At 41.9% G+C, this 24,944-nt stretch overlaps 2 protein-coding genes and 1 long non-coding RNA gene across 7 annotated transcripts; 1 reads left to right on the top strand and 2 right to left on the bottom strand.

Annotated features, from left to right (window-relative positions):
• Nucleotides 1–1,114: 1,114 nt before the first annotated feature.
• Nucleotides 1,115–19,468, bottom strand: LOC125695440 (alpha-2-macroglobulin-like protein 1). Its single transcript, XM_048949889.1, has 23 exons — nucleotides 19,464–19,468; nucleotides 18,953–19,067; nucleotides 17,554–17,662; nucleotides 16,645–16,754; nucleotides 13,665–13,895; nucleotides 13,038–13,101; nucleotides 12,350–12,495; nucleotides 11,637–11,783; nucleotides 10,208–10,344; nucleotides 8,863–8,955; nucleotides 8,548–8,773; nucleotides 8,229–8,355; nucleotides 7,969–8,090; nucleotides 7,760–7,811; nucleotides 7,394–7,477; nucleotides 6,649–6,825; nucleotides 5,747–5,828; nucleotides 5,507–5,663; nucleotides 4,183–4,257; nucleotides 3,807–3,960; nucleotides 2,496–2,677; nucleotides 1,894–2,109; nucleotides 1,115–1,466 (listed from the first exon to the last, which is right to left on the bottom strand). The coding sequence occupies exons 1-23, from the start codon at nucleotides 19,466–19,468 to the stop codon at nucleotides 1,383–1,385; spliced, it is 2,895 nt and encodes a 964-aa protein (XP_048805846.1). The 3' UTR covers nucleotides 1,115–1,382.
• On the bottom strand, nucleotides 13,139–24,804 carry LOC125687919 (alpha-2-macroglobulin-like protein 1). 5 transcript variants are annotated; one of them, XR_007374513.1, is made up of 12 exons: nucleotides 23,907–24,804; nucleotides 22,316–22,360; nucleotides 21,859–22,003; nucleotides 21,097–21,149; nucleotides 20,786–20,806; nucleotides 20,114–20,273; nucleotides 19,464–19,541; nucleotides 18,953–19,067; nucleotides 17,554–17,662; nucleotides 16,645–16,754; nucleotides 15,690–15,854; nucleotides 13,139–13,895 (listed from the first exon to the last, which is right to left on the bottom strand). XR_007374513.1 is itself a non-coding variant. In XM_048933277.1 (8 exons), exons 1-7 carry the CDS (start codon nucleotides 24,231–24,233, stop codon nucleotides 19,483–19,485), a joined length of 810 nt encoding a protein of 269 aa, XP_048789234.1. In that variant the 5' UTR covers nucleotides 24,234–24,804; the 3' UTR covers nucleotides 13,139–13,895; nucleotides 19,464–19,482. The 5 variants fall into 5 exon arrangements, 1 of the variants encoding a protein (XP_048789234.1); XR_007374514.1 differs by having other exon boundaries at nucleotides 17,554–17,658; XR_007374515.1 differs by lacking the exon at nucleotides 18,953–19,067.
• On the top strand, nucleotides 22,530–24,508 carry LOC125687920 (uncharacterized). Its single transcript, XR_007374517.1, has 2 exons — nucleotides 22,530–22,756; nucleotides 22,908–24,508. It is a non-coding gene; the product is annotated as an uncharacterized LOC125687920 (long non-coding RNA).
• Nucleotides 24,805–24,944: the final 140 nt, after the last annotated feature.

Below are 24,944 nucleotides of genomic sequence, written 5' to 3'. Positions count from 1 at the left end.
TTCAAGATCTCTGGGCTTAGTTCATGTAGAGCTTCAAGGAATTGATACAAGTTGTAGCAATACTGTTAAACTTGCTAATGCTCTTTAATGGACAGCCCAGTAGTTTGTTTAGGTAGGGGGAAGAGCCTGTTCCTTGTACCAAGTAGATAAGGAAAGTTCTGCTTTGAATCAGATTATAGTTTTGTGAAACCATTGTGAAAGTATTGTGCAATCAAGGTAAGAAGCTAACTGAGCATCTGTGTAGACCAGGTTCAACCAGAGAAAGACTGCTGATGATGACCACAGACCCCAAAAGACCACCACCATAAAAATCTCATCCTGTGCAAGGAGGCAGAAGCCTATGTTAATTATTTTGGGAGAAGTATTGAATACATATGTACTGCCTGGGAAAACATTTGCATATGTAACACAAGTAATGTATATAGGCTGAAGATACTTTGTACAAAACATGCATGGTAAGCAGAGATGATTCACCATGCACCCAGAGCCAAAAATAAATATTGCCTGCTTTTGAAAACTCCAACTTGAGTCTTAAGTTAACAGGCTAAGAAATTATTTCCCTATTATCCTCTGGGACATGACAGAACCTACTTGTTGTCTGGACTGTTACACTGTACCTGAGAAGCATAGAACTTAATTCTGCCTTCTTACCAATTAAGGTGGCAGTACGTAACACTGATTTTAAATAAATGTCTAAATATTTTCAAGAGAGCTCAGGAGTGAAAGAAGACATGGTAAACTAACAGAGAAGCTTTCTTTCCACAGAGACATAATTTGGAGTTAAAACAATTTAAAAAAAAAAAAAACAACACAAAAAAACAGTCATTTTGAATATCCACCCCAAAACATAACCTCAGTGTCCAGCAGTCTCACTTCAAGGAACAGAAAAGAAAGTGATTCTGAAACGTCGGACGGGTCTCCCATTCTTTTGTCTTCTCACCCAACAAAAGGAAGATGTTGGCATTGTCCTCTTTCAGGACAGTAGGCATGGAGAATGCAAATCAAGACACTGGTTCAGACCATGCCTCCAAATTCTCCCTGTGCTGGGAACTCTGGTTCTTGAGAACACTGGCTGTCTCATCTGCCAGTGCTCTAGGAACTGCTGTGCTGCACTGTGCTGAGACACAGGGCTATGGAAACCACTGCCAATGCGTTCCCTTGCTTTCCCAGGCCTTAGCTCTCTTTTCATTATCTTCTTTGAATCTGCGGAGAAGGCAGTCTGTCCCAGTGTTTGTCAAAAATAGAAGGTATTAGAAGATAATAGAACCCTTAGGGGGTTCTAGCTATACTGTGGAAGTTCTCACTGTTTTCTGATGAAGGAAAAGCATCATAGAATCCCATACCTAACTGATAAGTGGATGTCAAACTGTTTCCTGACACCATCACATTCTTGTGTTACTGTTTCCACATCCAGGGGGAAAGACAACTTCAGTTTTTGGTGGCGGGGTGTTATAGTAGAGAGTGCTCTGGTAGAAAAGAAACAATGTCTGTCAAGTACCCCGGAACTTTCCTGCATGAGCCAAAGCTCTATTTGTGCCTCCAGCTTTTAACAAACCGATAACCAGTAACTAACACAGCTTGCTCCTGCTGTTCTTTCTGTCCAGACGTGCTACGTTGAGCCCATAGGGTCTCATAAAGCCTACAAACATAGCCCTAGGTTTGAAGGCTCAGATATCTTAATACAAGGTCCCATTCAGTCCAACGTTGTCTCAGTTTTTACTAAAAATAAAATAAAATAAGGCTTGAGAAAGCATATTAGCTAGAACACTGCCCACAAAAAGAAAGAAGCAAAATCCTATACAGAGCTTGAGGCTATAGCATTTGCTTAGATCAAAATCTCACTTATAGAGTTAGTGGCAAAACTTAACAGCTCTGTTTCTTATATATACTCACCTGTATGTATACACACCCACTGCCAGTTGCTTGTACTGTGTACATCCCTGGGACTTCAAGGAGAGGTGCTTGATGCAAGACTAGTTTATTATTTTCGTGCACATGGAACTCTAGTGGAGAAGCCTCTTTGCCTTTCACTGTCACCTTTACATCTCTGACCGCATGAGGAATCAGGGCTGCATATTGAGCCAGGGCCTGCAGGCTAACAACCGTATCCTGAAAGTAAAGAGAAACTCACTTTCCTATGCAATAAAGCAGTACAAGATCCAGCACTCTACATCAGGCACAACAGGGAAAAATACACATCTAATGGCCCCGAATCATGCTCTGATACAACTAGGGTATATATACCATTGAGTTCACGGGCTTCTATATGACTTCTGTATGTGGTGAGCATGGCTTCTGAGCCCTGGGACTAGCAGTTCTAGTCCTGGGTGATCCCGCAAACAAACAAACAACTTCCCGACAGCATACCCCTTCGCAAGCAGGGCTCATGTATGCCTCTCTGCAAAGGATGGATCTGGAGAGGTATGCACACACACAACATACACGTATCGCTCTGTGTACAGTATCTCTCCCTATAACTTTCCCCAGATTGTTACCTGTGTGGAAGCAAATCCCCCAAGAGCATTTCTTTGTTTACTGAGCCAGTGCACAAGCCTGCTGACTGCACTTTCATTGATGGCAAAATCTGGTTTGGAAACATGAGCCAGAAGGACATAGGCTACTATCTCAATCATAGAGGAAGATTCTTCACTACTGGAATCTGATGTCAGATGTTCTGCTGATGCATAGAGAAAAAAGTGTGGGAGAGAAAAACTTTAGACCCTGATGAACATTAGCTCATCCTGCCCTTCTATATCTGGAGGAGTGGCAGTTTCCTTTACAACAACAGAAATGGCTGCAACTTTCTGGAGAAACCCAGAATACAGAAGCCAATCTCTCCAGTGGTTTTTGTTCTCTGAAAATATGCAAGGCTCCAATTCTTCCTCCGGAAGCACAGAGAGATCAAGGCTGCAGATGTGACCCCAAATTCTCATTCTTCTAAGAAACAGTTCTGCTAGGATCTGATTGATTCTGAACACAAGCTTTTTATTAAGAGCGCAGTCCTGGTTTTATTCCATTGTGTGTATACTCAAAGCTATGTTTCTGTTAGTGGTGACAGAGATGAACTAGTTTTCACATGCCATATTCCAAGCTATGATAAGGAAGCCACGCTTGTTATTACTATGTAGCCAGGCACTGCTTCCTCAGTGATATGCTGTGAGTATAACAGCTCTTGGATTGTAACTGTAGCTCACATCACTGTCATTAAGCGGAGAATGCGTAGGTTGACTTTAAGAGACCAGGGACCAATGGTGCACAGCATGGGGAATAAATTGGAGGAACTAGACATCTGTGTGTTGTCACAGGGCCATATTCTCACTGCAGTCATGAAGATGGGATGGGACAGTTTGTATGACTAGAATGTTGTCATGGATGTCTACGTACATTTTAGGAAATATAAGTCAGCAAGGCAAGGTGATAGAGTTGCTCTTCATGTGAGAGAGCAACAGGAATGTATTGAGTTCTACCTAGGGATGAATTATGAATGAATTGAGAATTCATGGATAAGAATTAAGGGGTATCATGGGAAACACTGGAAAACAGGAAGTTCCAAAATAACATGAGAAAAAAAGTTACTTACTTTGAGGTTGACAGAGTACTGGAACAAGGTAACCAGAGAGGCTGCAAGAGTCTCCTTCTCAGGAGATTTTCAAAACCCATTTAGATTCCTTCCTCTGCAGTCTACTACAGGAAACCTGCTTTAGCAGGGGGATTGGACGAGATGACCTCCAGAGGCCCCTTCCAACTCCTGCAATTCTGTGAATTCAAAGAGAAGAAATCCAAATCTTTGAAAGGCAACAACTTACCAGTTTCTTTCTCTAACTTATCCAGAAGCTCCTGTCTCATCTCCACATCCTTGGTCAGTGTGAATACATAAGCCATCAAGGCCTTGACATAAAGGCTGGTCTCATCAAATGTAACATTCTTAAGACAACGTAAGGCATTATTCAGCATTATATCCTGAGAAAGGAATGAATTTAAAGTAAATTTCTCAATATATCAACAATCCTTTAGTATTACAGCTACATCTTCCCTGCAAGCCCTGCATCATTTTCAGTGACAACTGTTCCCCTAAGGTTAGTTGGGAATCATAGATGCTCTGCTTGCTACAAATCAGGTCAGTGACAGCAAGAAAACATTATCCATGTTAAAAAGCCCTAAAAGAGTTCAAATGTGACTTACATTCTTCTCCAATTGGAGGTCCAGAAGGGCAGCAGCTATATAGGCTGTTAGTGAGAGTGTATCATCCACACCACCCTGTAAATCACACAGACAGACAAAAATGAATATTGCTTGACTTCAAACATTATGTGAACTGTCATTGTTTAACTACCAAAACCGCCTATGGATAACATAACTACCAGAGTATAGTAGCACGCCTGTGGGCATTCTTGATATGGTGGTAAGTTATTAATTTATTTTTTTAATACGTTACAAGTAAACACTAGAACAAAGGTTTTATGATGCAGGATTTCTATACAAGATGTGAGTTTGTATAGAAATCACTTGATTGTGAGAAGCTACAGGTTAACAAGGGGAAAACAGTAATCCAAGTCTCTTTCCCCATCAGAGGACAAGCATTCCCAGTGAAGTTCTGCAAGCACCCTCAGGGAAGAGACAAGACTGCATCACAAACAATGTTGTGAGACATTATTCATACTGACAGCAGAAACTTCAAAGTGCAAAGAGAGGGAACTTTGTTGTGCCCCAAAATATCTATTCAAATAGAAAGCCCATGTTGAGAAATGAGTGGAAATCAGATTAGGATAGTCTATCTGTACACTCTGGTTTTAGTTTGTACTGCATTGAAGGAAGGGAGGGATGGAAAAAGGGAACCCTTTACTTTGCTAAAATGTCAGCCTATTTTATTTCAAACTGTGCCTTGTGTTTAGTAGGGTGACTTTGCAATCTGACTAGTCCTGATTATTTTTCCCTTTACAGAACACATGAACCCACGTACTGCTGCACTATATCCAGTTGTTTGGTACTCGAGCATCAGGGCATGTTCATTGTGCATTTCCAGCTACAGTGCAGGGATCAATCTGGGAGTGCCAGGCTCCAGGAAAAGTAATACTTGGTGGGCAGTGAAGGGTCAACAGTGTCTTCAGATCATTCCATGTTAAAGCACAAAGTTAGGCCTATCTGGAGTCTTTATTGTGGATCATAATGCATGAGAAGAGGGACAATCCAGCCAGAGTTTTTTGTACAAGCACTATAGAATACAAATATTTCTCCCTGTACCCCTAATGTGCCTTGGCACAATCAGTCATGGTGCCATTTATCTAGAGGGAAAAAAAAAAAAAAAAAAAAAAAAAAAAAGAGAATGCTCAACAGAGATTAAAAACTCACATAGAGAAAATATATATTGTTCTAGGCTATGCTTCATTCTGCTCAGGGAATATGTTTAACTGAGTTAAACCATGCTTTGCGCTACTGTGCGCAGCAGAAGAGCCTGGGAGTTGACCCTGTCCCTATATTGGGTTTCTCCTACTCCCATTAGTCATACCTTCAAGTCATTATTGAAGAGCTTCCCCACACTCTGAAAGCAACCATTGGGTAACTGATGCTTCTGCAGCCAGAGGACAGCATCCTGCACATGATCTTTGCTGATGTAAATGTAAGAGCTGGCCTGCCCAAAGGACCTGGCCACAAAAGCTGTCAGCCTGTGGGCAGAGCACAGATGTCACAGCCAGGAAATAGAATGGATGCTAGGTTTGGGATGACAGTACCAACTCTGGTCACTCACCATGTGTTGCCCTGGGTGTCAGACTTCCCAAAGGCACTGTAGGAGCCATCATCATGTTTGTAGAGCAGCTGAAGCTGATAACCTATGAAGACAGGGGCAAAAGCAACTCTGAGCATGAAAACATGTACCAACTCAAACTGTACTTTTAGTGTAGGAAGAAGCCTTTTACAGCAAGAGACTTCATCAGCTCCTACAGAGACACTGAACCAAACTTACTACATCAAAATGCCTTGAGCATCCCACAGTATCAGACTGACAAGAAAAAGTTGCACAGCATCACTGAAGTGTGCCATGCAGCTGCTCTACATTATTAGCTGATTTTGCAGAGTAGAGACATGCTCAGCCATTTCACCTCCCCACACTTTCCAAGCAACACTGACACCGTACTGTGAACAGAAAGATCAGTAGGAATGGCTAAAAAGGCTTTTCTCGGAAGGGACAAAGAGAAATCCTAATACAGTGTACTTTGCAAAATAAGACACTAGCACTGTATTAAATTTGGATTATATCAGACATAAGCAAACACTAACTAAATTATTTATCTGCTATGGCCACCCCTTATTCCAGTTAGTAGCAACTGTTACCCTGTTTCCACAAGGAACTGTATGTGCATCAGACTGATAAGAGAATGAAATTCAGGCATCACAGTATAATGGAAATAATTACCTACACCCTCCTGAGAAAAATAGGCTTCAACAATATCCAGAGACAGAAATAATGATTCTTCAAAAAGATGCTTTACCTTTTTTGAAACCATTCCCTTATACTCAGTGATCTCTTTCTTTGGCACTACTCTGGCATTGCTTCCACTCATCTTGCACTCATACATTAAACAAATTTACAGATTTACATTTACAGCACTTTTTTTTCCCCCAAAAAATAGAAGAAAGGACAACATTTACCAGTTCTCAGGCAGTAGAGTGCCATAACTTCAATTTCTGGGTCCAATTGTTTAGTCTTCTTCAAGTACTGGAGTATGAAGATGTTTGGTGCAAACTGAACCATGGTCTGTTCATCACAGCCAAATGGCATCTTAAGCAGCTGATCTAAATTTTGAAGTGCTGGGCCCATGATATCCCCTAAAATATGAGGTGGAGGGTAAGGAGAAAGAAAAGTATTCAGCGATATAAAATGAAAGGACTCCTGCCTTCTCTAAGCTGGAATCCTGAAAAAGAGGTCCTCATGAAACTGGTGTGTGTAATATCACAATTAGATTTCTTCCTGCCCCTCCTGAATAAGTCCAGAATAGCAAAGGAAGTCGTATCATTCTGGGAAGAGGCAGGGAATGCTAAACTTCAGGGGATCTGAGGAAATCCTAAGAGAACTGTCATTTCTGAGGTATCAAGGAGGGAAAAGAATTATAGAGACAAGCCAGATGATAAGCCAGAGAGATGTTATTGGTTGCTTTAGGTGGATGATTGAGAGACATCAAGAGGAGATATCGTGTTTTGCTCCTTCTTCTCCAGACAGTTGGGATCCTAAGATCCTTCCATATGAAAGGAATAACTGCTGAAAAAGATTACTTGATACACATTTCTAAGGCCATCATCACACTCTTCAGATTATCTTGTGGGGAACTGGGAACAGGCCAAAGCACTGTGCAATCTTTTCCCACTAGGGCCCAAGAGCAAGGAAAGCCTTTATCACCAATCACAGAGAAAGTGGCTCTGCCAGATCCCTCCAGTGTTTCTGCAGGCAGGGTCAGGGAGAATTCTTCCGAGACTGTGTTATCTAAGGAAGGGAAAAGCCAGAAATTCACTCAATGGAAAAGTTATCACACTCAATTGAGACAACCCAAAGGGGACCCCACGAGACTGAGTATGAAAGCTGAGATCTGAAAACATGTGCCTCATACAGGAAACGCCAGGCAGAAGATAGATATGAAGAAACTACAGTTGTTCTCTCAGGCATGGCACAGGTGCTCGTTCTTGGACAAATTCCCCCCACCTCTGGGTACCTGGAGGATCCCCATCCCTTCCATCCTGATAGCAGTCAGTGAATTATGTTCTATACCTGTTGCACAGAGAAAGGCATTTTGGGTCTTCTCTTGCAGAATGCCTCCTGGCTGCAAGTGGAGAAAGAGTGGTTCAGAAGGTAGGAAAGGAAGTCTCCATGCCTCTGCAGGCCTGTCTGTTTCCAAGAAAGATCTAAACTTCCTCTTGCTAATGCTTCATGGGATAACACACTGTCCCCAGGTATTCTCCATCATTGATCTGACTAACCTTCATAATCAAAGGTTTTATCACTGTGTCTGTCTTTCCTTGCAATGGTGTCACAGCAACCCTGTTATCACACAGATTATGCGAATCTTCTGCCACACTGCTCACAGTGATATTCACTTTGCCTGCAAGAAGCACGAGAGTGCATCACTGAGCACTTGCAGCAGAGTTCTGTACATACAGGTGATGGAACCAAACAGAGGGGCAGGCAAATTTCACACCTCCTCCCACTAGCTACCACACATCCCTCTGCTTAACCTCACCCAGTCTAGTGGGTGTCACATTCCACGCAAAGATTTTTGCTTCACTGGCACAGAGGCAGCTGGTGAACTGGCAGCCTGGACAGGCATCCACCTTTAGTTCTGGAGCCTCTATGAGGGTGGTGTGCACCTGAGTGCGTTGAGGTGTACAAACATACATTGGCATAGAATTAGCACCAGGCAATGATCAAAGGAACAAACATCATGAGTCACAAAAAATGAGGCTGTGTTTTGTGTCCTAGATACCAGTATATAGCTAATAGCTTGCCTTTAGGCTTTTACTCTTGCTCTAACATAAAATATTGGACTGGGAAATACTCACTTGGATACAGTCCTCGAGGTAGTTGAAGACAGTGGCTTTCAGGCTGAAAATCTCTCCTTGTATCACAGAGTATGGCAGAAACAGGTCTACAAAGAAAGGCTGGAAGACCCTAAGTGTAGCTGAATGAGAAATCCCAAAGCCACTATCAGCAACACAGAAGACATTAGCATTCCATTCTGTAATAGTGTCAGGTACAGTAACTTGGAGAGATGCTTGACCTTCACCACTACAGCAGGAGGAGAGTGAAAACTTGTTTAGAAGTAGTCAGAAGTTTCCAAAGATCTCTGAAAAAGGCAGGCAGAGGCTATTACCAACCTGACAGAGACTAAATCCCAAATCCAAGTTTCTGGAAAATGTGTCCGTGGTTTGGGCTTCTTTGCATCATCTGAGGTATAAGACTGGCATGAACTGGCAGTGATTCACCAGATCCCATACGCTTACCCACAACACTGTCTGTATTAGACAACATCTTTCTCTCAAAGTTTTGTTGCACACAGGAAACTGATTTCTTGATTTTAGTATTGGTAAATATTTTCATGCGCAGTAACTGGGAAAACAGTAAAGAGAGTAAATCAGTGGTAAATAACAGGCAATAAGGAATGTTGAAAATATCTTGAGATATTTTCATATTATAGCAAGTTTCATAAGGCAGTTGTTGGTAGCTAAAAAACTTTAAGATTCTGCTTGTTTGTATACATATACATAGACATTGAGAGCTGCCCTGTGGACAAGGACTTGAGGGTTCTGGTTGACAAGAAACTGGACACTAGCCAGCAGTGTGTACTTGCAGCCTCGAAGGCCAGCTGTATCCTGGGCTGCATCAAAAGAGGCATGGATAGCAGGGCAAGGAAGCTAATTGTCCCCCTTTACTCTGCCCTTGTGAGGCCCTGTCTGCAGTACTGCATTCAGGTCTGGGGCCCTCATCACAAGAAAGACAGGGAGGTGTTGGAGCAGGTCAAGAGGAAGATCATAAAGATGATTGAAGGAAGAAACACTTCTCCCTTGAAGAAAGGCAGAGGGAGTTGGGATTATTCAGCCTGGAGAAGAGAGGCTCTGGGGAGACCATGTTCTGGCTTTCCAGTAAGTGAAGGGAGCTTATGAACAGGAAGCTGACTGATTTTTTATGTAGTCTGATAGTAATAGAACAAAGGGGAATGGCTTTAATCTAGAAGAGGTGACATGTAGGCTAGATGTTAGGAAGAAATTCTTTCTTCAGAGTGTGATGAGGTTTTAAAACAGATTGCCTAGAGTTGTGGATGCCCCATCTCTGAAGGTGCTCAAAGCCAAGTTGGATGGAGCCCTGGGCAGCCTGATCTAGTTATTGGTAACCATGACAGAAAGGTAGGAATTAGGTGATCTTTAAAGTTCCTTCCATGCCATTCTATTATTCTACAACTCTGGGCAGTGCATGAGGAATGCATTGTCCTCACTCCTAAATTTTAACTTTCCCCATAATCCCCAAGTGAGTGTGGGTACACTGGATTAAAACATGACACAGATAACTTGTAGCAATGAATGACAGGGAAGCTGAAGTTTACTAAGGCTAAATATTTGTAGGCATTCAGGATGGCACAGTGGCAATCACTGGTTCAGGAAAAATTTGACACAAGTGCAGAGTCTCACCTTAAACAAATTAAAAACATCAGCATCACTTTGGTACCATGGTGCTCCCATCTGAGTCTTTTTAATGAGACTGGATTGCTGGGGCAGACAAGGGTATGCATCAAAGTCTTCCAGGTGATAAGGGAACCCTCGTCCTCCAATTGTAAAACTGTCATCAAAAACCTTCTTATATAACTGCAAAGGAAAAACAGAGGTCTTTATGAGGAACTGGCCAACAAGATTGTGTGAATGAGCCAAATATTTGGACTATAGCCCTATATTTTATTTCATAAATCTTCATAGTTGACAAAGTTGGCACTGAGCCATCTTATGCTTAAGGACATGAGGCCCAAGGAGTGGATATAGGCAAGAAACCATTAGGCTCAAGATCTTCACCTCTGGCAGTTCAAGCCTTTTAACTCTAAGGTGCAAAATCCGGATAAGACACATCTCAATTTGAGTGTAAGGCATTGGCATATCTGACTTATAAATTTGATGAGTATTATTTAATATATCTGTTAGAAGTAAGTGCTGTGCCTTAGAACAGCATTCCTGTAAAAGAGAACACCAGATCACACTGAGGTGCCTACCTACAGCTGCAGTAAGTCCTTCCAGATTTGGATGAGGGTTCTTTGTAACAGGCTGGCCTACTCTAACTTATCTTACAACTTTGTGTGAGGCATACCCATGTGTATCATCTCTGGTACACTTCTAAATTTTCAGTTCTTGCAATGTTTTTGTTCTAATAAGTCTTAAATTCATTCAATCGAACCACAGCACTGCTTTAAGGATAAGTTTCTTCAAATCTTCTCAGAATTATTCTCAAAATGCACCTGGGTGCCAACAAAATCCTGGCCACTTTTCACCAGTCACCTCATGGCCAGTATGGGTTTTGTCCCCTGGCTTCTGTTTTCTAAAGAACTGCTTGAGTGCTCAGCCTGAGTCATGCAGTTATAATTCAGCAGTATCTGAGATAAAAGGACACAAGGGCCCTACCAGCATAAAGTTGATTTTTTAATTGTAGACTACCCTGAGTTGGAAAGGGCCCACAAGGATCATCGAGTCCAGCTCCTAACTTCACAAAGGACTATTCAAAATTCAGAACATACTTAAGATTAGCTTAGCCTCTCTGCCTGGTAGCAGACAGAAGAGAAAGGAAGGTTAATGTGAGGAAAGAACTTTTCCTCTAAGCAGTAAGCACCAGCATCTCTTTGAAGCTGCTCTCCTGACCTACCCTGGCAGTGGTGTGCAGCTTCCATCACTCTCCAGGTTGAGATTCAAAGCACAAGGCAAATGCAGTAGGAACATGAAGAACACATAACTACTCAGAAAAGACCTAGGAGGGAGAATGCCAGAGCAGCCACATAACAATGCATCTGGGCCTAGGAATGGCCTATGGGCCTTCTCCTTCCAGGAGCCTCCTGTCAAAGCACGGAGACAGAAGGCAGGCAGACATTAGGGTGCTAGTCATGGCAGGCTGTACTCACTGTGTCTGCTGTTAGAGTATTGTTCTCCATCAGGAGGACGCTTTTGTCAACAGATTGGACAGAGCAAAGGGATCCTGGAGCAGCTTCGGGATTCAGACTGACTTTTGACCCTGGGACTTCCTGCTTGCTTGAGAAGTCCAATTCCACCTGCAAAAGGAGATAGGATCAGGCACTTATCATTAGAGAGTCTTAGGTGTATGGGCAGTGGAATGAAAGAGAATAGGGAAGGGATGAGATGCGGAGAGAGTCCATCCTGGAAAACCACTGGAAAGGTTGCTGGAGCTGCAATGTACGCAGCCCAGTCATAATTCCCCTACTTCTTTGCAGCCACCTCCTGCTGATTCAAGACAGCCTAGGCAGTGAGAGTTCTTCTGTAGCTAGGTTAGCAGAATTCTCTTTACATTAGGGAGAGCATAGAGGACAATGCGCTTTCAGATCACTGGGGAACGTAGGGAGAAAACAGTGTTCAAAGGGGCATGATTTACTCATTGGGAGGGGCTTGCCACTCAGTGCAGGAGAGGGCAAAACTAGGAATTTAGAGAAAAAGGAGGTTACTTATTTTGTTTCTCAGACAAAAAATACTGGACATTAGTTTTAGCAGGTATCCAATTTACACCTTTTGACTAAAGATAAAACAGAACCAGAAACAACAACAGACCAGAGAATATCAGTGATGTGATTGCCCTCTTCTTCCATTTTGCATTTCTGCTCACCTTGTGTCTAAAGCACTTGGCTACTTGAAACTCTTCCACATCAGCCACTACTTGTCCATCCAAGAAGAGTGTGTACACTAGAAGCTTGATGTCAGGCAGGAAGCCATTGCCAATAGTTAGAGTTAATGAGAAGGAACCATGCAGATCTGTACAATGCAGGAAAGAAGAGAAAAGAGCAGAGGAAAAGGACTCACTTGAATCCATGCCATTTAGAATCAGCTGACTGGAGACAGGAATCAGAAGAGGGAATTCATTATTTTCTACCTGTAAACAGGAACACTTCATACAGTGCCACAGATTGCAGATTAACAATAATTTTAGAATGGTAGCCAATCCTCAAGGTTGGCAAAAATATTTCTCTTCCCTCCTCCTGCACATTATGTAAGCAGATGAACTACAAAGTTTTGTATCTTCTCAAAGATATAAGCTAGCAGCAAAGTCACAAGGTCAGGAATTAGATCAATTAGATCTAATTAGATCAATTAGACAAGACTGGAGAAGGACACTCACGTGGAAGGCCACTGCACCAATCATAATGGTAACTGTGTTGATCTAATAAGGTGGACCACAGTCTAACAACTCTTTCAATAGCCCCTGCCTGTGGTTAATAGTAACATGTATAGTATTTGGCATTGTTTGGCAGTCACGCTTTCCTGAGATGTGCACATATCTTTCATGAGGTACTCACTCTCATGCTGCGGGATTGGCACCTGCTTCTTTCCACTGAAAAGGATCCTGCCTTTGGCTATCACCTGAAGAGCAAAAAGAAGAGCCATTGAAGGGCCTGAATTCTGCAAGCATGAGAATGTAAACAGAATGAAAGGGGAGAGAAGGAAATGTTTGACGGTTACTGTCACAGAAGCTCTTCTGGTAGGACGTGCCCTAAAAATCTCATCAGCAAAGATGTTGATAGCATCTCTGGCAAGGAAATTCAGAGGTGTTTGTTAGGCCATGAGAAGTGGCTACTTATGTAGCCAGAGTCTAGCACCAGCAGCTGCTATTAAGCACCAGTGGAATCTGATCTTCATGTTACTAAGATACAATTTTTTTTTACCTTAAAAATGGATGGCTTCCCTTCCCTCCAACATACTGACTGCATTGCTTAGCTTGGTGTCATCTGCATACTTGCTGAGGGTGCACTCAATTTCATTGTCTAAGTCATTGATAAAGATGTTGAAGAGCACTGGGCAAAACAAAGCAGTTTTACTGGCCTCAGATAAGTTTAACATTTCCTAATAGTATCTACATGTTATTGTGAAAAGGACAAAATAGCAGTATGGTCTTGCCCTGAGATTCAGATGTCTTCTTTGCTTGCTAGATAGTAGAAATCAATGTGGTCTGTTCCAGAGCTGAGTTTATTCTGATTAAGGATATAGTCCACTTGCACATTCTGCTCTTGATCAGAGGGCATCACATCATTCCTGGCCTTGATCTCAAGGAAGCTGTTGCTCTCAGAGTAGAAAGGTTTCAGCCAGTGGAAGCTCTCCCCAGTCCCTGAGTTCTGCTCAAAATTGTCCATGGTGTAATTTTCAAGGTAGTAGGTGCCCTTCGGAGTACAAAAACATGAATAAGCAATTGGTATGACATGACAAGAGCTTGAGACAACTGAAAACACTAAGATTGTACCTGAGCTACTTGGCAGATTACATATCTGGTATGTTTTAAAAGTTCTTTTGTGTAAGGTCAATACTGAAGTCAATAACACTGTCTCTTATGAAGTTTTAGCAAAAAATTTTTTAATTTTTTTTTTAATAAAAGTATTCAATATTTTGTCCCAATCTTCCTTTTCCTTCTATATCTTTGTAAGGACACACAACATCAACTTTTAACCATCTACCATGAATATAACACCCAAATTTTCTCTTAGTATTTCTCATTATATGCCCTGAAGTATAACAGGCAGCAAAAGAACCTTTGCATGATGAAACTCTATTCCTTGCAGAGAATCTAGGACTTTGTGAATAATAGCTGTGAGCCTATGAACAAAACCTAGAGCCTGTTTGAAAAGATTACAGAGCCCAGACAAAATTAGGAAACTTCACCATGGATAGACTGTTGCCTCAGGAGAAAACATAAAATCATAGAGTCATAGAATCATAGAATCCTTAGAGTTTGAAGAGACATCTGAAGATCATCTAGTCCAATGCCCCTGCAATGAACAGGGACATGCACTGCAAAATTAGGTTGCCCAAGGCATGATCCAGCCTTGCCTTGAAAGTATCCACAGATAGGGCATCAACCACATATCTGGGCAGCCTGTTGCAGTGCCTCACCACCCTCATTGTGAAAGACTTTTTCCATATATCCAACCTAAATCTACCTTCTCAGAACTTGAAGATATTTCCTCTTGTTCTATCACCACAGACCCTGCTAAAGAGTCTGTCTCCTTTCCTGTAGCTCCCCTCTACTTTCCTGTAGCTTCCCCTGTCCACTACCAGGTCACCTCAGAGCCTTCTCTTCTCCAGGCTGAACAGCCCCAGCTCTCTCAGCCTGTCTCAAAGGAGAGGTGCTCCATTCCTTGGATCATATTTGTGGCCCTCCTCTGGATGTGCTCCAACAGATCCATGTCCTCTTGTACTGAGGACTCCACATTTGGATGCAATACTCCAGGAGAGTTCTCACCAGTGCAGAGTAGAGGGGCAGGATCACCTCCCTCGACCTGCTGGCCATGCTTCTTTTGATACAGCCCAAGATATGGGTAGCTTTCTGGGCTGTGAGGGCACATTACTGGCTCATGAATCCCATACCATCTGCAAGAATACAGATAGTGGGAATACACACGTACTGCCAGGCTGGATACAATGAATTCAGAAGTTGTGAAGAGTATACAAGTGCTTCAAAGTGTGGTTTTGAAAAGGAGGTCAAGAATAGCTACCTGCCAGGCTGAGCCTGAATAAGATATGTGCTGCTGCAGGGAGACAGCAGCCGCTTGAATTGGACTTCAGCAAAGACAGATGTCAACTGCAGTTCTGCTGAGCCATCTCCAGCACATCCCAGAGAAAAAGGAGAGATTTCATCTGAGGAAGTGGTCAGATTAAAGAATGATTTTAGTGAAGTCACTCACTTTTAGAAAAGTGAGAGGGATACAAAAGATGGATTAGGATCATGCTCCAGCTCAGGACAGCAGAGCACCTTTGATGAGTGTTTAGCTGAACTGTTTCAACAAAGCCTCTTGTCTCTTGGGGAAGATGGAATCAGAGAGTAATTAAAGATGCTTCTACAGATATAGTCAGATGAGATCAGGAGCCAGAAGCCTGTGCATCACACCTCAGATGTCTTCCACTTTCCTTTCCATCCCTCCTTATTTCACTGATCTTTTTTTTCTGTGGCTGATGCTCACCTTCAATGAAACAAGTGAGCTGTTTCAGCTGGTGGTATTCAATGAGAAGTGGACTTTCCCTTCCTCATCTGTGAGGAATGACAGGTGTGTCTTCTCATCATTTACATCAATTGTTAGGTAGACCATTTCATTTCAGAGGGCAGAGTTATTACTGTGGCAGAACATCTGCAGACAAAAGTAGGAAGTTAGTACTCCCATTGTACTCCACTCCAAGGTTCTATCTGTGCTTAATATATATATATATATTTTCTCTATCATTAGTCCTTCCAAATCCTTCTATGTTTCATACAGAATGGAAGGATCCAAATAAAATATGGATTTACGCATAGCAGTTCAAAACCAGAAATAAAGGCTAGTGTAGCCAAAAAACACACATACATTGGAAGTGGAAAAGGAAATTTCCTCAGATCCTAAGCCTTCTCCTGGACAATGCTCCAAAATCTTAGAACACTAAGTCTTGTCTTGTCTCCAGCCACTTAACTGTTGCTGTTTCTTTCTTTTGTTCATGCTATAGTTAGTACTGGCCCAGATAGAACTGCTTTTAGCCCCGTGGGACATCTGTCCTAGCATCATCCTGGGAACTTGAATCAGAAATGACTGTTAGTGAATAGATATGATTAGATACACAAAGCTTTAGTGATTTGCCAAGTTGCAATTACCACTTGCATGGCTGTCCACAGGCTATACAGGGAGTAGTATCTCCCTGCTTCCACCACACCCATATCCTTATACCACACAGACTAGAGCTATGTCTATTTCAAGAGCTGCTCCTGAAGAGCCTTGCAGAGACTGCAGCTGGTCCTAAAATTCCTGTCCAGGGAAATTGCTAGGTTAGGGTGATGAACAGAAATTGCTTTTATAGAGGGCTTCAGTCATAGACTAAAGATTGCTTCCTTCTGCCAACAGAAAACAAGATCTATGATGTATCCTCAGAGAAGGGACCCATGGGGGTTACCTGCCCTGTGTATGGTAGTCCATGTTTGTAGAATGGTTGGAGATTGATAAACTCTATAGATTTCATTCTTGTCACAATAGAAATTCCAGAAAAATCTTTAGTCTGTGCTCCTATTTAGAGAGAGAAGAAATCTATTAAACTCTAGCAGTGCTCTTAGAGAAGCAGAAGACAAGATGATACTTCCAAGCCATATACAACTTTCAAATTTAGAAAAGAAAATACACTGTTCTAGTGTGTAATTCCTTCAGTCTTTTGGGGGACATCTGCATTATGAGGGGGTGCATATAAGCACCTATTTCTCTTTATTGCTGATTAAGGGAAATCAGATCATTTTCACTTATAGACAACTACTACCATAGGTACCTAAAAGTGACCTGAAGAATCCCACTCACAGTGTGGCACTCCAAAAAATGGACACCTCCAGTTGTCACATCAATGGGACATTAACATTCATGCTGAGAACCTACCACCTTATAGTCAATATTGTGGCAGACCAAAAAGGAGCAGAATGAGATTCCTGACAGCAGAAGTGTACATAAGCAGACTTGCCTGAGGTTTAGGAAAAGAGAGGATGAGATTTTGGGTACAAACTGCTTGTCAGGATGGTGCACTACAATTAAAAAGAAATGTGAGGGTTTTTTCCATGACATTTCCAGGGCTTTGCAACTAGCTAAGAAACACCTTGGTGTTCAGGCAATCACTAAAATGACATCCACTAGCAGGTAGATGTGGAGATGAAGGGTAGAGAGGATTGGGAAATCTGGTAATAATAGATAGAAGAAGTACTAGAATAGAGACCATCATCATGATGGAAGACAGAACTACTGCAGGAAGGTCAAAGCCAAAAAATTTGAAACAAAGAAAGAAGCCTGCTGCGAATTATGAAACTTTTCGCATATTCTCCAGTACCTGTTCCAATTTCCTCCATTTCTCCTATCACAATTATGTAGTTGTCAGATTCATTTAATTCCAGAGCCTTTGTCTTTACTGTAAATTCAGCACAACCATTTTTGTCTGTCTGGAGAAATGGAAACACAAACAGAAAGATGATCTGGAGGTAGAGGAGCTGTTTCATATATGGTGGGTAATCCTAAAGAAATATTTCTAAATACTTATGGAACAGAAGGAAGCTCAAAACCTATAACTGCACAAATCCGTCATGGATAACAGCAAGAGAAGAAACTCACACACTTGGATTTAAAAAAAATGTGGCATTTAAAAAGTTCTTCAGTTAAATTATACAGTGGTTAATTAAGTCTAAAACAAACTCAGAAGGAGACTGCACTAAGCCCAGATCCTGCACCTGAGTGACTATGTTTCCATCTGAACTAGAGGTAGCCTCCTCCCTAAAATCTTTTGGCCCTTGTGAATAAAGGCTGACATGATGGCATTCCAATCACAACCGTCTCTCTGATGTGACTATTTTAAAAATTGGCATCCAGCCAGTTACAGATTTCAAGAGCTGTGCCAAGCATTAAACAGCGACTGGGTACAGACAGTCTGCCATGAGAGGTGGGGTGAACAAAGTGTTTTTAATTGTGCCTGTTGAGTTCTCTTGAGAACCTTGCAGGGATTATTGCATGATGTGTGAGAGGAAGCTGGCACTCATTTGGCGTTTTGCACAGCTAAGACTACAGCATTTCAGATGGAGATAATTTGCTACTGGATGAATTTTTAATATTGCAGCAATCCATCTGGATTTTTCTATTCAGACTTGTTGCTAGCTGACGTGATATTTTAAAATGTTTTATTGTGACTTTCAGCCTCAAAAAGATGCACCTGAAAGCTGTAAGAAAAACTAGGCTTGCAGCTTAACCACAAGCATATAATGAGCATAGATGTGCAAAAAAGTGTAACTAACACTGGGCATAATCTTTGACAGGACACTGGTAAGTTTAAGATGATCTATAAACTGTATGAACAGTGCAACAAATAGTGCATCGAGTCTGTGACTTAATGCTCTGATAACACATGCGTTGGTGGGAGCAGACACAGGGCTGAATAGACTAGTGATTTAATTCTACATAATATCATACAAACTCCTTGAAAGACCAAAGACACTATTACTTTTAAAGAGCTTACACCTTCTCCTGAAACAGTGAGTCAGATATGGGCAGCCAAAACAGTATTTGAGCAGTAAAGTCACAGGAAGATAAATTGTCTGATCTATACATCTAACAAGTAGGAAGAAACTACATTAAACAGATTTCTGCGCATTAGGGATGCAATCAGGCAGGTTAAAGGGACAGACAGGCAAATAGACATCTTCATCAGGTGATAATTTCCTCTATCTTATTTGTTCACCCACCCAGCTCTGTTGCTTCCTCATCTCAGAAGAATCTGAGAAATCCTGCATTTCATACTGCAACAATGTGATAAAAGTAATATCTATTTTCCCTTGAGCAGGCTTTCCATAGGTACACCTGTGTCAAAGGAGAGAAAAACACGTCTGAAAATGAACTGCTTCAGCAGAAATATTGAACCAGGTCCCCTGCCTTATGTAGGGTTAAGTGGAGCCCAGGAGAGTGTTGTATCTTGCTTGCTCAGAAACATCAGCCCTTAAAATCAATTTGCATCCCACTACCATACATTGGGAATGTGTTTCAAGCCACTGTCTCAAGTGTGCCCTCTAACCAGCAACCTTAGTATACTTCAGTGTCATAGTAAATGACTTATATAAAAAAGAACTAGCTTGACAGAGTGATTTGTCTCCCTCAACAAAAAGTTAATGTAAAACCACTGTACTGATAGGCCACTTCTTCTAACAATCTGGAGGTGATTATGGAGCCAAAGGACAGATCACAACAGTACTTACTTACCACATAGTTTCAGCTGAAATTACTCATCCTCTGTGATGAAGGGAGGGTGCTCAAACTTTAATTCAGTCTTTGTCAGCTCTGCAAACAGAAGTTGGAAAGATACAGACCAAGGGAAAAAAAAAAAAGTGATACCAATTAGAAATTCTGCTATAGCTACAGTCCAGAGGGGAAAGAATATAATATTCCCACTTATTCATTCCAGTGCTGTGACAGAACTTACTCCTTTTGCCTGTGCCTCCCTCTGCTGCTGCAGTTCCACGAAGAACTGCTTTCTACTCCAACCTAGTGAACCATAAACACTATAAACAGCACAGGCTTTTATTCTTACACATATCACTGCAACTGAATGGGGTTAAGATATGATGCCGCTCCTGTTGTGGCAGCTGAACACTATATTTAGCTTAGAAAAAGAAAACAATGAGCAGCAGCAAGAGCTCATTACAGGGCCCAACTACAGCTAGAACAACATGATAGACTACAACATTTTACCCTACCTGACTGCAGAACCTCTAGAGTTCCGAAGGTTCTGACCACATCCCCTGTCTGCTCTTCTCCCAGAGCAAAAGGTCTGATGAACACGGCCACATCACCCTTGTCTTTCTCTAGATATCCACAGTGTTTTTTCCTCACTTTTGCTGTGTAAGTCTTACCATATTCATTAACACTGAATGTTTTCTGAGCCATGTCTTGTTGCACTGAAATGGTATATTTTCCCAGGGCTGCTTCAGAGGCCAGGGGAAAGGATAGATCCACAATGCCATGTCTTGACTTCACATTCAGCCATTCAGCAATGCGATTATTTTCAGGATCCTATTTGGGAAAGAGCAGTCAGAGCCACCAAATCAAATTGACAGGATGGGTAGTCCAACTATACTCAGGCACAAGAATGCACTACCAAGACTTACCCTTGCCTCAGGAAATAGTACCCCTTGCCACAGGTGAGATTCCTTCTCCCTCCAGTATCCTTTTACTAAACTCTTGAATTGCAAAGGCTGTCAGTAAAGGTACTGGGAAGTGGTAACACCATAATACCATAGGAAAGACAAGCAGCTGTGCTGCATCTATTCATCATTTTGCTTTGTGCTTTACGCTCTGTACAGACCAGTTTTAGGGCTTGAGGTTTTTGAGATTTGCTACTGTTTCTAGCTCAGCTATGTGCATCATAGAGAGCTGGTTTGAATGAAGAACCCAGGCTGACCAAGTAGAAAGGTCTCCAACTGACTTATTTATTGGGTTACATTTTTGGTGCAGCCCAGTCTAGGAGTGAAAGGGCACAGTGGAAGAGACGGACATCTCCCTGTGGTCAGATATTCGTCACTTACCTGCAACCATATCTGAAGATACTGTAAAAAGAAAAGAGAAACAAGCTCAGTTTTGTATAGACCTAAACAGTACACCAGAAAAGTTCTGCTCCATCCAGATCCTATGTTACGTGTCTGAGGAGGATATTACTAGAACCTCCTGTTCTAGTCTGCACTGCAGTCTTTCTCCAAAAGGCCAATAGATGAGTGGTTTCCTTTCAAAGATCATTTATCCTTATGATTTAACAAGCATGCAGGAAGCCTTACATGAGCATTTCAACATGTATCATGCTTAGGCTCCTCCATCTAGAAATGCACAGGGTTATACTTACCTCATTTTTAATGATCATAAGGTCATCATCAAGGTTGATGATTCGAAATTTCACTGGAAATATAAAGAAAAAGAGTAAAGCATTCTGAGTGCAATATATGCTTGCATGAATACTCTTATCCTTTCCTCTGCTCCATTTTTGTGTGTCACTTAGTTTACTTCAGCAGTATTCTGGTCTTCCCCCAAACAGCTCTTCTATCACCTATCCTATAACATCTCCCCATCTCATCCCACCTAGAAATTTGTCTAGGAGATAAACATACAGATATACATACATGCATGCTGTAGAAAATAATTTTACCTGGAAAGATTGTAAAAAAGTATAAAACAGTGTCATTTGTCTTTCTGCAGTCTGTTCATACTGTGAAAACTCTGGAGCAAGTCGCCATATTTATAGAACTTGGAGGTGCACTAAGCACACAGCATCTACGCAGTGAATCTAAAGTCTACTTAAAGGTAAACAAGTATGCAAAAAATGACAGTAGATTTTCCAATATTTTGGAGACTTCTGGCTTTCCTTTTAGGCATCACAAGACACATTTCCCCTGAATGACACACAGGAGCAGCAGGCTGACCATCTGATGCAGCATGGATCATAAGAGTGCATGCTGCTACACATTGTTCCTGGAAATCCTGAAAATAGAGATCTGCGTTCTTCTAGTTCCAACAAGCTTAGCTTGATGCACTTGATGAAGATATCCCACCAAATACGGCTGCTACTTTGAACATTGCCCCCCATTTCCTCTTCACCTTCATTCCTCACCTGTTTCTCCAGGTTTGTAGAAGGCCTTGTCTGTCTCTATCAGAATTATGCTTTCCTGGGGCTTGACCAGAACCTTCTTGTAACCCTCAAAGAGCACATTGTCACTGCTGTGTATCAGGACATGAAGAAAAATCACCTCTTCTGACTGTCAAATTGAAAAAAACAACTGTATAAGACTTCGAGTAGCTTGAAGAAGAAACTGAGGTCCCCTTCCTACTAAAATCTTCAACTTCCTTCTTTCCCTCCACTCTCCTTTCCTTAGTCATAGTCTACTCCATATTCCTCAGTTTCCTCATTTTTTCTCTGCCTTTCCCCTTATCATGCTTGTGTCTTTCTATGTCTTTCCTCTCCTTATGATCTTTCCCGCCCTGCATCTCCCCCCTTGAGTATAGTTCAAATGCAAGACAGATGGAATTCCTGTTTGTAAGAGGAGAGGCAGCCAAGAGAAATGTCTTACTTGTGTAGCTGAAGCAACTGTTTCTGACGAATTTAACTTTGGCACCTAGGTTGATTGATATAAGAAAACAGAAAAAGAGTCATCAGAGACTTTTCATCTTAACCCAGAAGTGAGACATTAACTCACTCAAACAACTTTCAAATTCCTGAGTCCAAATTCCACTACGTGAATCTGTCTTTAGTGAACTTGATATTATGGGAGAAGAAGCAATCACCATCTGTATGGGAACTGCTGAATCACTGCCTGAGCCTCTGATTGATCACCTGAGGTGAACAATGAGTCAGCCACAGGAGCACAGGTGAAGGCAATTCACCTGTGCTGCTGGAAGGGGTGGAGCCTGGCTCCATCTCTCCTAGACCCATTTAAGAGCTGATTGCAAATAGGAAAGGATCTCTTCTGGAGATCCCTCCTCTGGAGTTTTGCAGTGGGCTCAGGATATGGGTAAGCTTTCTATCTATGTTATTATAATCTGTTTTGCCACACTCTCTTGTTTATTTTGTAATTATAGCATCTTTATACTCATTGACTACGTACCATCTTATTTATGAATGTTAGAGTGAATAATCAAATGTGTCATTCTCGCTATTCACAGAAATGCAAGATCTTTGATAAATGAGGAAAAACCACAGGGAGGCCAGATCTGGAACTGATCAAGGAAATTACGAGAAACAAGCTAGTGGTCAGACAAAAACTTTGGGTATCTCACTATCAGAAAGACTGAACTTACCTGGATGAAGGTTTTGTTTTGTTTCTAACTACAAGTGTTCCTGGCTTTCCATTACCAGGACTTGTTCTTCTATGGCCTGGCACCAAATGCTTGCTTTCTTGATGTAAGAACTAAAAGTGACAGCCCCTTCTAGGCTTCTGCTGACTTCACAGGATAATCAGGACATAGATATACTGATTTAGTATGGTGCTGAGGAAGATAGAGAAAGCTTATAGTCTCAGCACCGGACAGATCTCCATGGCTCTCCTAAGATGTAACTGAAGTTCTGCAGTTATGTCACAGCCTCAGCTTCGCTAGTTTAGCTAACTACAGCAGCAAGGTTTCAGTGACAGGAAGTCAAGTCACCAACAAAATATCTACCAAGGTGAAATCCAGTTCCTTGTGGATTCAGCACCATCACCACCAATTACAGGTAACATAAAGCAAGCTCAGTGTCTATGTAGACTGCAACTACAACTTATCGTACAGATACAGCCTTGGAGTAAAATCATCCTCTTGAAGCTGGAAGGACAGATTTCTGAGGAAGTGAGAATGAAAAGAATGTATTTCCTATGTATTAAATTGCACTGTGATTTTTCAAACATTAACTTACACTCACTGTTTAGACCATTGTTATGTTTTCCAACAACCTTTAAGTAGGGTGAAATGAGCTAATACAGATCAAAAGAACAGTTTTTTATTTATACAGTGAAAGATTCCCTGTTTTGCGAGTTGTTGCATTTTGTATGAATTGGTAGGGAAATACTTTTCACCTGTTTGCAGCCCATGGCAAGGCAGAGAAGGACCGCATGCCAAGAGAGCACTATTTTCTGAAGTGAGTGTAAGAGCATCCACTGATAAGACAGCAATCACAGCTACACTCACCTTGAAACCGATGCACTCAAAAGTGCCTGGCTTCTCCACGTCCTTTTCCACCACTGTTTGACTCTGGGTTTCCAACTCCAAGGTGACAGCCAGGTGGACATCCTCAGTGACGGAGCTGAGGTGAATACAGAGCTGCTCCTCTTGGAAACGGTGAATGACAGCAGGGAACACCACCATGTACTGACTAGAAGAGAGGAGTGGGGGGGGGGGGAATTTTTTTTTTAAGAAACATCCAGAAGTTGAGACAGACCAGAATCCATTTCTGCTGCTTTCATGAACAGGTAGAAACGAGAGGTCAGAAATGTCTAAGGGCTGCAGAATTGTCATGCAGCTCTCTTTCCATATCTTTCCATATCCAGAAACGGCAACATGCCTCTTACATGTTTGTCATCTTTCCGTTAGCCAGGACAGAACTGCTCAATAGCAAGTACACAGAAACAAAATGGTGGTGTGAGAAATTATACTGAAAATTCAGTGACCAAAACTTCAGTTTCACTTCAAATTTCACCTCTGCCAGCGCAGGATGAACAAAGGGAAGATTTGTGGCTTCTATAGGTTTTTGGTGTGGTGCAGTACTACATTGCTAGAACAGCTTCTTCAGTAGCAAATGCCAGGGTTTTTACCTGCAGCAGTGTTTGAGACTCCAGTAGGAGTTGCTTCTGCTCAGTCTCCCTAATAACAAGATTTCCCCCATGCAGCTCCGTGATACTAAACAGTGCAGCATCTCAGCACTATATCTTTCAGTGCAGACCCATACACAAAGCCCCCCTCCAAAATCAAAACAAGATGGTCTCACGGTTCCAGACTTGCTTCATCTGCAACTAGGAATAGAGTCAAAGCTAAGAGGAGTGCTGGTGCTCCCATTGCTTGAGCTGGGACAGACAGCTGCCAAGATCTTCCTGGGACAGAGAACTGCCTATACTGATAGGCAGGAGCAATCCTAAGTGTACCCCTCAGATGCTCCTAAGTCCAAAGAGGGGAGGGAAGTTGTTATATCTACCAGGCTAATGACACTAGCTAATATTTACTGATTTCCAC

This window comes from Lagopus muta, chromosome 1 (assembly GCF_023343835.1).
Source record: "Lagopus muta isolate bLagMut1 chromosome 1, bLagMut1 primary, whole genome shotgun sequence".
NCBI classification, from domain to species: domain Eukaryota; kingdom Metazoa; phylum Chordata; class Aves; order Galliformes; family Phasianidae; genus Lagopus; species Lagopus muta.
Note: the sequence above shows the minus strand (reverse complement) of the source record. Positions and strands in the feature narration are given on the sequence as shown.